The sequence below is a fragment of the Phalacrocorax aristotelis genome, chromosome 6 (genome assembly GCF_949628215.1).
Source record: "Phalacrocorax aristotelis chromosome 6, bGulAri2.1, whole genome shotgun sequence".
Lineage (NCBI taxonomy): Eukaryota > Metazoa > Chordata > Aves > Suliformes > Phalacrocoracidae > Phalacrocorax > Phalacrocorax aristotelis.
Genome location: NC_134281.1, coordinates 31,144,964 through 31,158,091, shown reverse-complemented (window position 1 = coordinate 31,158,091; position 13,128 = coordinate 31,144,964). Strand labels below are relative to the sequence as shown.

The 13,128-nt window shown below is 43.5% G+C and overlaps 1 protein-coding gene across 9 annotated transcripts in view; it reads left to right on the top strand.

The window, feature by feature from the left end:
• The first annotated feature begins 1,551 nt into the window (after positions 1-1,551).
• COP1 (COP1 E3 ubiquitin ligase) overlaps positions 1,552-13,128 on the top strand; it is a 131,033-nt gene continuing 119,456 nt past the window's right edge. Inside the window, exons 1-4 of one of the 9 annotated variants that reach the window (XM_075096842.1) lie at positions 1,552-2,024; positions 8,485-8,544; positions 10,079-10,176; positions 11,502-11,566. In XM_075096842.1, coding sequence (XP_074952943.1) covers positions 1,669-2,024; positions 8,485-8,544; positions 10,079-10,176; positions 11,502-11,566 — 579 coding nt within the window. In that variant the 5' untranslated portion in view covers positions 1,552-1,668. Of the gene's footprint in view, positions 2,025-3,738; positions 3,811-8,484; positions 8,545-10,078; positions 10,177-11,501; positions 11,579-13,128 lie in introns of those variants that run through there. The other 8 variants (XM_075096841.1, XM_075096838.1, XM_075096837.1 and 5 more) reach the window with 8 other exon arrangements.

The following is a 13,128-nucleotide window of genomic DNA, read 5'->3' as shown; positions in this document are numbered from 1 at the left end:
GCAAATCAAAACATCAAAAAGAACCCCAAAAACTATAAAAAGGAAACTTAATAACAGCAACAGAGTTGAATCATGGGAGTGACTACAATGGCACATGTCAGCTCGTAAGGGTAAGACCTGGATCTCAGAAAGAAGCTGGGTTTGAATTTCCTAGCTTGCACCGGTCCATTGATTGACATTTACACACTAACATTCCTCAGAGAGACAGTTTGGGTTTTCTTGACTGTCTTTGGGGTTTTTTTCAACATTGGTGGTAAAGACACAGGAAAATACCCAACGGTATTCAAATACAGCTGAGAGGGGAGGTCAGGAAGAGCACTCCTCAGCTCTTAATGTGCAGCAGCATCTCCGGAGTAAATCAAGAACTGTGTTTCACTGTGCTCCCTTTGAGACATTCGTGATGCAGCGTCCCTGCCACCCTGCTGCATGCCAGAGAGGTCTCTTGACCAACACTGCCTACCTGAAGCCACCTCTTTTTCTCTCAGACCAGTTTTACCAGCTCTCATACTGGTTTTACAACCCACTGAAGGCTCATTCTGCTGTCTGTACTGGGAGGAGTGTTGCGGAGCTGATCTCTTTGGGCGTTTTCCCATACCTGGGTTTAGGATTACCATCCTTGGGGAATGCCCTGGAGTTTCACCAGCTGCTTCTTTAACCCTGGATAGGTAAAGCTGACTGCAGACAATACAGTTACTCAACACAAAGCATACGTGTCTATAGGTTGTTGGAAGAGAAATGAAAGGCAACTCTCCTCAGAGTTCTGGCAGAGCTGAGAAGTTGGCAAGCATGGTATTTCACAAACCCTTCAGTTTGGCTTGCAAAAGTCTGGGTCTGGGGGCAACATTTCCCCTAACACCCCAAACATCTTTGGGGCATCATTCATTAATGGTTTGTTCATTAACTTATGCAGGAGGCAGTCTGCCCTTGCTTCTGTAAAATCATGGGCTACTGTAGGGAAATGGGAACACCATGTGGGCCTGGTTAGTGGGATTCCCACCTGGCCAGGCAGCGAAGAGCGGGCTCAAGCCCGGCAAAACCGGGTAACTCATTACTGGACGCCTTTCTGTGGGGCTGGACAACCTGCGACACTTGGGGTAAAGCTCAGCAGGCGCAGAGCTGCTCTGGGGGGGCAAGGTGGTAACTGCAGGTGAGAGCACCCTGTGAAAGGCAGATCTGTCCTGCCCCTCACGGGACACCCTCTGCAGCGCTGAGGCGGGTGGCCAGCGACGGTCTCTGAGGGAGAGAGCGCGGCAGCCCTCCTCCCCATAGTTGCCGCACTCTCTAATGGAGGTGCCGTGTCGGGGGGGGAACGTCTCCTCGCTTACAGCAACAGCTGGGTTCGCCCGTCACCCAGGCCCGGCGGCACCACCGGGCGCCCGCCCTGAGGCAGCGCGTCGGCACCGGCAGAGCGGCAGAACCCCGCCCAGCGCGCCCCGGGGGCGCCCGGCCCTGCCCCGCGCCGCGCATGCGCGGCGGGCTGTCCGCCTGTCAATAAAGCTTGAACAAGCGCCGGGCCGGGGACGCGCGGGCGGGGGTTTTTTCTTTTTCTTTTTTTTTTTTTTTTTTGGTTGAACGAACTTTATTGTTCCTGGGGAGCCGCGCGCGCGCGGAGGGGATGCGCTGAGGCCGCTCCGCCGTCGGCCCCACTCCCCCCGGCCCGGCCTCGGCATGTCGGGCAGTCGCCCGCCGCCGCACCCCGCCGCGCCGCCCGCCGCCACCCCGGCCTCCTCCTCTTCCTCCTCCTCCTCCTCCTCTTCTTCGGCGGCCATGGCGCCGGGCTCGTCCTCCTCAGGCGGCGCGGCGGCGCGGCCTGTGCTGGTGGCGGCCGCCGTGTCGGGCTCGGGCGCAGGGCTAGCCCGGCTTGCGGCGGCGGCGCGGCCCGGCAGCGGCGGCGGTGGCTCCTCTGCGGGAGGCGGCGGTAGCGGCGCGGGCGGCGGCGGCAGCAGCAGGAAGAGGCCGCTGCTCACCCCGCTCTGCAACGGGCTCATCAACTCATACGAGGACAAGAGCAACGACTTCGTTTGGTGAGCGCGATATATCGCGATAACCGCTACCCCGCTGAGGGAAGCCGGAGCGCCGCCATGCCGGTGGGGAGCCCGGGGGGTGTAAAATACCGGCGGGCGGACGGAGCAGCCGGCAGCGGCACCTCAGGGGCTCTCTGAGGGGGAAGAGGCGTTTGCGCGACTAATGACTCTCGAGAAATTACGGCTTTGGGGTTTCTCCCCCCTCCCCCTTGTACCTATATGCTTGCTTTTTGGCCCTGCGTAGCAGCGTTGCTTTCACCCTCTCTGTTTTTAAGCAAAATCAGGTTATTCCCGGCATGTTCCTCCTTGGGTATGCTCTGGAGCAGTCCAGCTTACTGGAAAGGACCCGCAACTCTCATGACATGTTGACATCACAAGCAGATGTCCTGTTTTCCTGGGCAGCATAGCCTCAGCAGAGGCTGGAGGGGCTCTGGCCTCCTGTGGGTGAGATGACCCCTCGGGACCTTTGGCGCTGCCCCGCTCTGACCTCTGGAAGACGAGCCACTGGAGGATTTTGTGGCCCTTCAGATGGGGATCTGAGGAGTCTCGTGGTGGTTGATAGATCCAGCCAAGCCAGTGCAGCTTTGCCTCCCTTGCTGGGAAGGGCTGGCTAGTTTGAAACAGCAATAAGGTTTGTGTCAGTCTGGCACCTGAAACCAGATGAGTGGAGAATTTTAGTGATGATGGGATAAAGATTTTTCTTGAAGCTGTACAGATGCTGTCCTTCTAATGTTCGGCCAAAGCTGCAGCTTGTAGCTGGAAATATACTTCTAGCAGAAGTGGTAGACCAAGGCCCGCTGCAATGTGTGGTTTGAGAACTGCTGGTAATTTGCAGTTTTAAAGAGAGCCCATTGCTAATGGGTTTCAAGCTTCCTAACATAAGGAGTAGGTTTGATTTTTATAGCTGGTTGGATGTACTGAAATGTGAGAACAGAAAGTAGGGCGAACTGTTTGCATCTGAGAGAGACAAACAGGAGGTACTGGAAAGAAGCTTGAGTTGTAGGGAAGTCATGTATCAGAAAGAAATAGTAAAAAAAAAAAAAAAAAAAGGAAGAGAAATGGGGCACAGCTCCCAAGATGACTTTGTCTGACAGCTCTGACTTATAGCTGAGGGTTGGATGTTTGGCATCTCGACAGGACAAGCATTGCCTCAAAAACTGTAGACTTGATTTTACAGCTCTGTAAACTGTCTAGCAGAGCAGATAGGAAATATCCTTGCTACTGAAGTAAGAACCTGAAGCTGCTAAAAAGTTAGTGGCAGAAAAAACAGTAGGTACTTCTTACTAGTAATAAAGAAGAATAATAAAAAATTACTGCTGATTACTTAAGTAGTCATTTGCTTAGTAGCAGAATTGGGATGAGAGCACAGCTGTAATCAGCTGATGTCCTGCTCTGGTTGAAGGCTCTAGGCAATGTTAGGTGGATTTAAGGGCATTTGGTGTGGGAGATGGCTGTGTTGCTGTTGGTCATGGGGGATAACTTGATTGCAAATGCCTGTGACCCTTTGTGCCCTCTGCAGTTACACTCTGGCAGTAGTGGTCTGTGACCATTGCTCCCTGTCCCTTTCTAGTCAGCTGTCATTTCCCATTTTGCTGTCTGTCATAGGTGTTTGAAGGGAAATTACACTTGTAAGAAGTTTGTAGGTCAGTTGAAGTATTTCAAGGCAGTTCAAAAAGCTGAGTTTCTTGGTTCTTTTTTTTTTTCTGCAGGTAAGGACTGTGCATGCTTCAAGGAGAACATGTAATTAGCTGTTTCTCCTCATTGAGGAGCGCTGCTGGCTGAAAAAGTGAGAAGAAAAAATTGAGTAATTTTTTAATTAATCGGGGCAAAATACCTTTTTTTGTCCCCCTTTTCTTGATGTTTATAAGAGCCACATTGGACATATTGAAGTGCAGGTCAGAAGCTTTAAGAGCATACAGTGATTAGAGTTAACTGACCTGGATTCTTCACTGCTGTGTATTTCAGTGGGCTTGTTCCTGCTTATATTGAGACTAGCTTCAAATTATAGTATTCCTCCTTTTTTTTTTTTTTTGAGATAGCAATGCAGTTATGTAGTATAGAAATAAACTCAAATAGGCAGCTCTGGAATTCTGAGCAATGTCCAAGAAGACAGGGGGGTGTGTGTGTGGTTTAAATAATTGATTTAAATAAGCTTTCGATATCTCAGTCTGAGAAGCAGAAATTTTCCATATGCTGGTTTCTTTCCATAAGGACACTGTCAAGATATCACAAGGTGCAGGGAACATCTGATACTTTTTCTCAACGTGGGCTGTGGGTTGGTAGCTGTTAGCTACAGCTGTAAACTCAGTGGTAGATTCTGCCTGTACCAGACTGAAGGTGGGAAAGAGTAAAGAAGTTTGGATGAGTCTCAAAAAGTAAGGTGCAGTGGAGGTCCTGTAAATAGTGTTAAGGTGTACAACCTCCCTGCCTGAGTTCTGAAAGTGCTATCTCAGAGATATGTGACCTAGGCTTTAATGTAAACATTAGCATACGTTGCTAATCTGGGTTGTGAAATGTTTAGCAAGCGTGCTCTCAGGAGTTTGCAAGTGTATACCATTTGTGGTATATATCAGCTTCTGCCTGGAAATGTGTAACTCTAGCCAGGAAAGCAAGTAGGCCTGACTTACTGGACAACTTTATTATAAAAGGGGAAACTTTGTTTCTCTTAGTGCAGGATGTAGAATTTAAGAGTAGAGTTTGTGCTGCTCCTGCAGCCAGGCCTCTTCCCAGTTGCCTGGAGTGTACCTGAGAGGGAATCCTCTAATCAGAGGATTTTCTCTTGTCTGGCAGCGTAATTGCTTACAGTTCTCCTAGGCCTTACATTAACACACACGCACCCACCCCAGTTAGTGGTTGACTAAACCTCTTCAAAACCAGTTACTATCTGCTTTGTCCCCTGGATGGAGGGGATCTTACTGTAGGCTGTGTCTTCAGTGGCTGTCTCATACCAGTGCTTGTTTCTGAGCTCTGGCATAAATAAGTACTGAAGGTGGGATGTTGCATACTGACCTGGAGAGGTATACCCAACAAACTCAGGTGTGAGAAGTGTTGTGTGCCACACTTGAAGGTGCACTTGCAGGTTCATGGGTGTGTTTTTTTAAAAACAGTTCTTTCCTCAGGTGGTTACCTGTTAATGCCAGGCATGGGCTGAGTGTAGTTGTTGGTGTGTTTATGACCTGACAAACCTCTTTAGTAAGGAATACTGCAGATTAACCCCGGAGGTCACAAACTAAAACACAGCGAGCTGTTTACATACCATGTACAATGATGGTTTTATAATCTGTTCTTATATTGAAGCTTCATATTAAATAGGTGGTAATGGCAAGTGATCTTTTAACCTGGCCAACTTCTGAGTGAAGGACAGAGCCTGCAGCAAGTTCTGCTCTCTGCTTAGACCGAAGAGGAGCAGAATAGGAGGGGGAAACTGTAATGGGTCTTGTTTGCTGTGGAGCAGAAGGAAATTTGAAACATTTTTAAATGCTATAGTGACCCCTTCAGCCAGGCGTTTGGGTAGCAGAAGGGTGACAGTAGCACTCTTGAGAGGTGCCTTGAAAACAGCTGGCAAAACTTAGAGGCATGAACTTGGTTAAAATTATTATACAAAATATTTGAGATCTAACCATAGAGGAAGAATGGTAAACCTTTGCAGTGCTGGATAAAAAAACCTGTTTAGTAAATCAAGCATCAGTATCTGGTAAAGAGCAGTGAAATCTTTGGCTTGCTGAAGTAATTTGCATCCTTTTTACTTGGCTCTGCTGCTTAAGACAAATAGAGAATAAGAGCTATTTCATGTAGAGAGGCCTTGATTTCACCATACCTGTGCTTCTCAATTCTGGTGTGTACTACAAGCCATAGTGTGCCTCAAGTCCCCGTCACTCCACTACTTTCTTGACCTTCCCTCTGTGCTAGATTAACTTAAAACAAGTGGTGCATAGCAACTTTCATGTGTTACAGCCAGCAAGTCTTCAGTAAGTATTAAAAGACATCAATCATGTTTCCACTTGTAAATCAGTGAGCATTTCAGGGGAAACAGTTCTTAATGGAAACTTCAGGCTCTGGTAACGATGACCCTGGCACTGAATGGCTCCGTTTGCTGGCTCTGATCGCTTTTTCTCAACTATTTTGGCTCTGTCGCTTCTCCAGTCAAGCTGGTATGAAGAAGAATAAGTTTGGGAACTGTGGTCATGGGTGACTACTGTTTTAGGAGGTAATCATCTTTTTAGCTCTAACTTGTGATGTCCTATTGCAGTCAGAGGAGCATTATAGCCTTGTTGATTGCTGCACTTTTTGGAGGCAAGGCATTAGGAGTGTGCTTCAAAAAACACATCTGGCCCTTTTGGGAATAGCAGTTTTTAAGCATGATACAGAGACTGGGACTATGTTATACAGCATAGCTAGAAGAAGGTGAAGTTCAGCTGTTCATCACCAGTGGGAAGAAACCAGCCTTAGACACTCATATGACCATAAGTCTTTTAGCTGGCCTTTAAAAAAAGGAAGTTATAGAATGCAAAGATGCCTAATTCTCCTTTTATTAATTCACCCTTGTTGGCTAAGTTTGGTCATAATTTATTCTGACTAAACAATGCCTTTGAAACTAAGTAACTTCTAACTCAGAAACAGTGACTTTAAGTCCTGAAGTTGGTGCTACTCAAGGCAAATGATGTGCAGAGAAGGGTCTGTCAGGGTGGAAGGGGGACAGGTGTGTGATAATTATTTTGGAAGCTTTTGAGGAACAGAATTGGTGCCTCAGTTCGTTCAGGGTGTAGCATTCTGGTTTGATTTGTTTTCCTTTATGTTATGTTTATACAGATGATTTGGTGGAATACTTAAGACGATCTGGTTGCATGTGAGGTTGGACAGACCTTTCACAGCATCCATGGTTTATACTTTAGTCATTTGGAGGGGGCTTGCATTGGCAGGGACCACAGCTTCCCCTCTATGGGCTTACAAAAAGAAGTGTTTATTTAAGACATGTTTACTCCTTTCTGTTTTTAAATGCCTAATAGGGTAACAAATGTTAGTATCATCTAAAATGGATGACAGAAAGGGGGAATGACTTGGGTGGAGTGGTAACCAGGGGAGAAATTGAGGTGCTCCTGTCTTCTACTTGGCCAAACATTGCTTATTTCAGTCTAAGATTTGTGTTTTTGATCTCGGATTCAAAAAGACTTGTGCTTTTCAAAAGTTGTTAACAGTTTATTAACAGCTCATTCTGTGGGAGCTGCCTTGTTGGCAGAAGGTGGGAGGAGGCTGTTTCTGAAGAAAACAAATGCTGGTGAAAACCTCTCTGAACAGAGGTTGGTGTGGACTTGTGGGGTTGTGAGGAGAGCATTTGGATCTCTTGAAAGCAAGGTGAAGCTTGTGACACAGCTGATACATGTGTTACATGCAGAACTGCCATTGCTGTTCAGTGTCACTGGATAGTTGGCCAAGACCTGAAGATGAGTATGTGACAGCATATCTTACCAGCTTTCAGGGATAGCAGCTGTAGGAGTCACTAGAATTAAGATGTATTTCTTTCACTTGTGTTTCATTTTCCTTTCAAACCTGTTGCAGTCGCTTGATAATGAGACAGATTTCTTCCACTACCCATCTCACTGAATTTCTGTTTCTTGTCATGCTCAGGTTCTTGTGGAGCACCACTTGCTTGCACATCCTTCTTTTCAGCTCCTACCATGGTCTTTGGTGATCCCTTCCAGAGAGCTGGTTGTGCTTTCGTCACTAACTACGCTTGGAAAAAACTAAAGCCCTTGTTCCTGTTTGCATTCCCCCGTCTTCCTTTTGAACAGTCCCATATTCTACCTTTCCTTTTCCTTTGTAACACCATGTTTGACTGTTGGTTCCCTCTTTTGGTTGCACTATACCTTCATTGTGCTCTTCAGCAGCCAGTTTGCTCCCTGGCAGCACTCCGCAGGTACACTCTCTCGTGGCACCTTCTTTCTCCTCCTGCTTATTCTTGTTCTCATGTCATCATTACTATTTCTGTTCTGCGATGCCTCTTTGCATCTTTTTTAAAATTATGAATAACTATTGACTGAAAAAATAAAGGATAAACTAATTTTGGTGTCATTTGTAAATACTTTGTCTGTTCATGTAAAAAAACTATTACATTCAGCTTGAGACCTTGTATAGATGGTTAGGGTTAGGAGTTGCTTCAACAAGCAAGGCTTCAGAAGGTACTCTGGCTCTGAGGGGTTTGCAACTGTTGAAAGATTGAAGAGTGACCATTTACCTGGTTTCTAATTGTAGCACACTGCAGTATCATTCTGAGTTCAAAGAGCTGTTGATTGCCCTTTGATCTTTATACTGCCTGGTTGCTGTTGTACTTGCCTGTCCTCTTTCATTTTACAAATAGAGAATGTTACCTAAGTGTGAATAGGTGGCTGCTTTGAATTAATAATTTCTGTCCCTTTTTAAGATAAAAAGGCATCTTTGATTTTTTCTCTTGTTTTGTTTTCAGCCCCATCTGTTTTGATATGATTGAAGAAGCCTACATGACAAAATGTGGACACAGCTTCTGGTAAGATTTTTTTGTATTGCATAAAATGTCCAGTGTGTGAGGACTGATATTGCTGCGAATTCCTTTCCTTCTGAATTTTTGTTACTTTTCCATCTTCTGTCCCTGCACTGAAGGAAGAGGTTGAAATAAAATTTTAAAAGATGGGTACCAATTAGATTTTAAAAAGTCGCCTTAGTGTTTAAAACAAAAAATGTTGTGCCACCATATTTCCTCTGTAAAGAAATAAAGTGGTTATAAACTGCCAGTAGCATCCAGTACCCAGAGTCAGAACGGTTCATCAATTTATCTCTGTTGGAAATGGAAGGTGTCTGTTACCACCTGAAGCACTGGGTCCCACCTCTGTAGAGGTCATGGGAGTGAGTGTTGGTGTTGGGAGGTCCTTCTTGCCTTTGTGCAAGACCATGTACAGTTTGAAGTGGCTTGCACATTGTCTATTGCAATTCTCTTAAACTCTTTAAGAGGTTATGCATCAGGTTTGTTTCTGTTGCATTGAATTGGCCCAAGGTCCACTTATTTTTCAGTGTGTTATCTCTGGCTGTCACAAGGAGCAAATGTTTTGTTGAGAAGTACAGGAACCATCCAGGGGCAGATATGGAACTATCTGCTGCTCCTGCTCTCATCTAGGGATTGGAATAAATGTTGAACCATGATGTTTAGCGTCCTGTGTACATTACACTCTGTGTCTGTTAACTAGAAATAAATTGCTTACCTTTTACAAGAAGTAATACTTTAGTAGCATAAAGCATGTCCTGAAGCAGCAGATTCAGTTAACCTTCAGAAATATTTTGACCTGCAACAGGCAAGGTAACAGCGGTTTTTTGTGCCCTCTATGGTAACACTTTATCCCTGTGATTGTAACTTTTAAAAAAGACCAAATGAGAAGCATTCAAATATCTTTATTTAGAAAGAGCAGAGGAATGTTGTCACATGATGTCTTTACCAGCAGTCAACATGAAGCTAGGTTCTCAGTGAGATGCTAAAGTGCATCTTGTAGTTAGTCTGTCCCTCAAATAGCTAACAGCTCAACGGAGAGCACCTCTGAAGTAACTTCTGGTGAGAACAACAGCCATTGGTGGGGGGAATGTGAGAAGGTGGTGAAGGTGTTTCTTCTGTGCTCAACTACCCAAAACGCACAACAGCTTTTAATGTTGCTTGATAAGTATTTGGCTAATCCAGAAGAGTTGCTTGTCAATAATGCAGTCTGTTAGCTCTACTGTGGAAGAGGGGCATAAATTTGAGATGGAAGTGTGGCTGAAGTATCCAAATTCCCACAATCCTCAGGGAAATAAGAGTGAAGTACTTAAATACCTTTTGTAATCCTTGCCAAGAAACTTTGCTGTCTTTCTGCTGTAGCATGCTCTGAGTTAATATTGGAACATTTTGACTCCACTGTAGGATCCTGGCAATGCAACTGTTAGCTGGCAACACAGAGTACACATTATCTAAGGTTGATGTTATTTACCTTGTGCTTATGTTTTGTTCTTTCCTGTTTGCTCACTTGTTTTTGTTTCTTGCTTTTCATGTTTTTGAACAGCTATAAATGTATTCACCAGAGCTTGGAGGACAATAACAGATGTCCCAAATGCAACTATGTTGTGGACAACATAGATCATCTTTATCCCAATTTCTTAGGTGAGCTCTAGGCTTGCTTGCAGAAAAAACATCTTAGTTGTTAAGGAAGGCAGGCACTTGTAAATTGGTCCTATAAATAACCGGCTTCTGGATATTGAAAATAAAATCCAAACATCCGTCCTTTGGTCAACTGTGACTTTTTTATAAAAGTGGTTAGTAGTATAAATTATTAATACTCCACTGCCCGCAGCAGTTCTGTATACTGAGTTATAGCTGTGAGACTGACTTGCTACTAAGAAAAGCAAAACAAATATTTTTCTGATGGCAAGAGATTTGAATTGCTTTCTTTACTTTTGTTTTCTTGCACTGTTGTCCATCTAATAATCAAGAACGTGCCCTGCTTACAAAGCACTGAAGGGGGGAGGCTGAATTATATTGTACTATTTAGGCTACTGTCCATGTGATGTATGAATGTGTAAATTAGATACAGAGAAAATATTCATACGCATACCTACATGCAGTCCTAGTTGATCGCTGCTTAAACAGAGGAGGGAAATGTTCCTAACTGGAAATAGAGTTTAAAACTTTGTTATGGGGAGAAAAGATCAAAGAAAACACATTGCAGTGTGAAATATCAAAATCTTGATTTTATGTGCTGGGAGGTCCGTTTAATAGTAAATAGATTAAAAGCCACAGTAGCCGTGGAATGCTTCAGACATGGGCATCCTGATTTAGACCCAAGCATGTTGTGCTGAAGGTGGTGCTGAGGCAGGTCTTGGCCTAACACATCCTCCATAGAGTATTGCTTCCATATATCTACATTCAAGGGTTTCAGATCTGTATTGGGGTGGGGGGAAAGAACAGACATGAGGAGGGGAAAGAGCTTGTATATGTGTGTGTGAAGGGTTGAGGTTATCTTTCTCTCTCTGCTCCATTCACTGAATTGGTATGAAATAAAACTGTAGGAAAAAATATCTTTAAAAGTGCACATAGTGATTAAAGGAAACAATTGTTCTGCTTGGCTGCACTTGTTTTCAGCCTGTAGTAAATCAGTTAATCTCCTTCATATTCTTCTGTGACATATTTCTGCCTTGGAGTTAAAAAACTTGTCAAAGAACCATGGGTGCTTTAAAAAAAGGAACTGAAGCAATTTGGGGAACATGTAGGCATTGTATTTGTCCATGACTTAAAAAATACTTATATCCTTTACAAAAAAAATATAAAGGAATAGAGGAAAAAAAATGAGACACATAATGTTTTAATTACTGATAAACTTACTGTTGTGGAATTAATAACTAAAGTAAAAATACTGAGGTAGAATTTTTTTCATACTTTTTAATGATCTTTAAATCCAACTCTGACATCCTATTTATTTATGTTTTTAGTCAATGAACTTATTCTTAAACAGAAGCAAAGATCTGAGGAGAAAAGACTCAAACTGGACCATTCAGTGAGTAGCACCGTATGTTCAAACTTTTTTTACTTTATTTAATTGTTCTGTACAGCAATTGTTATAATGTGGCTTAATTTAGAAGAAATTATGCTGTTGAGCTGATGCTTTAACTTGTGATAATACCAATATCAGTGGCGCTGGATCCCTTCAACCTTGTTAACTCTCATTCTTCCTGCCAGCAATATACATGTAGAGGCAAGCTGTGTTAGCGTAGCTAAGTGTCATATGATGTATTGAATATAACCTGAGAAACTACCCATGGAAGCACACTTGTTCATAAAGGTAATAATTTTCATTCAGTGTCGGAAATTACAGCTATGATGGGAGTAGTGGATGATTAGAAGCGCCGCGGGCTTGTCTGATCATGGATGAGAAGCTGTGCTCTACAGGGAAATTGGAGGAAGGCTAATACCAGCCACAAGAGGGAGAAGGATGTGTTTGGAGTACTGGTGTTCTGGCTCTGATCCCAGATAAAACTGCCTGGATATCTTCTAGACTTGCTTCGTGTCACGGAATGAGAGCGTGATCTGTGTTCTCAGTTCATGAAAACCCCTGTACAGCAGCAGTGGATGCTTTTGTACATTAAGATCAAAAAGAATATATGACGTTAACCAGGAAACTTGTATTTTTGTCTTGTTATGTCTGGCTTCCTTCCTTGGCTTCTGTAACTCATAATAAGGTTGCAAAGTAATATTAAAAATCACGGTGCCCCTGGTTTTGTCAGTTAGAAAAGCTCTCTATAGAAGTGTTATTAATTTAGGGTCTGTGTTGCAGCAACCAGTGCTTTCAGCAGCTGCATGCTTTAGAAAAGCACGCTTTAAGGATTCATTGGTTTATTCACAGTAAGTTGGGGTTTTTTTGCATTCCATATAAAGTATGCATAAACCATATCCAGTTTAAAATGCACACAATTAACCTGAAGTCATGTACATCCAAACTTTTTGCAAATTGGTTCTATTCTTTCACATAGTGCACCTTTTAAAAACTGTGCCGGTAGATGCTTCTGTGTTAGGGTAGATTTCTACTTACTGGTAGCTACCTGACTTCATGCTCAAACCAGTGCTGTGTCTATCTTTTGGCAGCAAATAAAAAATATCAACATATCTAAAAAGAGAAACCTTGCTGTTATACCAGCTCCTTAATGTGCCAGTTCTCCTCTATTATTACTTCTGGTATTAAGAGAAGTCATTCAAGACACATTGCAGTGAATGCACTGTTTCTTGGCCATGGATTTCTCTCATTAAGAAATCATGTTAAGGCATCTTTGAAGCTTTGAGTAGTTTAGCAGTAGTACATTTAACTAGTACATCAGTATGATAAAGTTTGTCTCAAATCTTGTTGACTTACTTGAATTATTTTTTTTCTAGTTGCTCCAGGCTAAAATTTGGTTTTGCCTATGTGTTTTCTACAAGTTCTTTTGAGGGTTTTGTGAAAAGTAAAAAGTGGTGTGTTCTATATGGATGCTACACATTTTATTTTCCTTAATCTAATAAGTACAAATAGACTACAAACTCTTAGGAAAAGTCTGATTTAGACTGGATGGCATTTCCAGTTCTTGC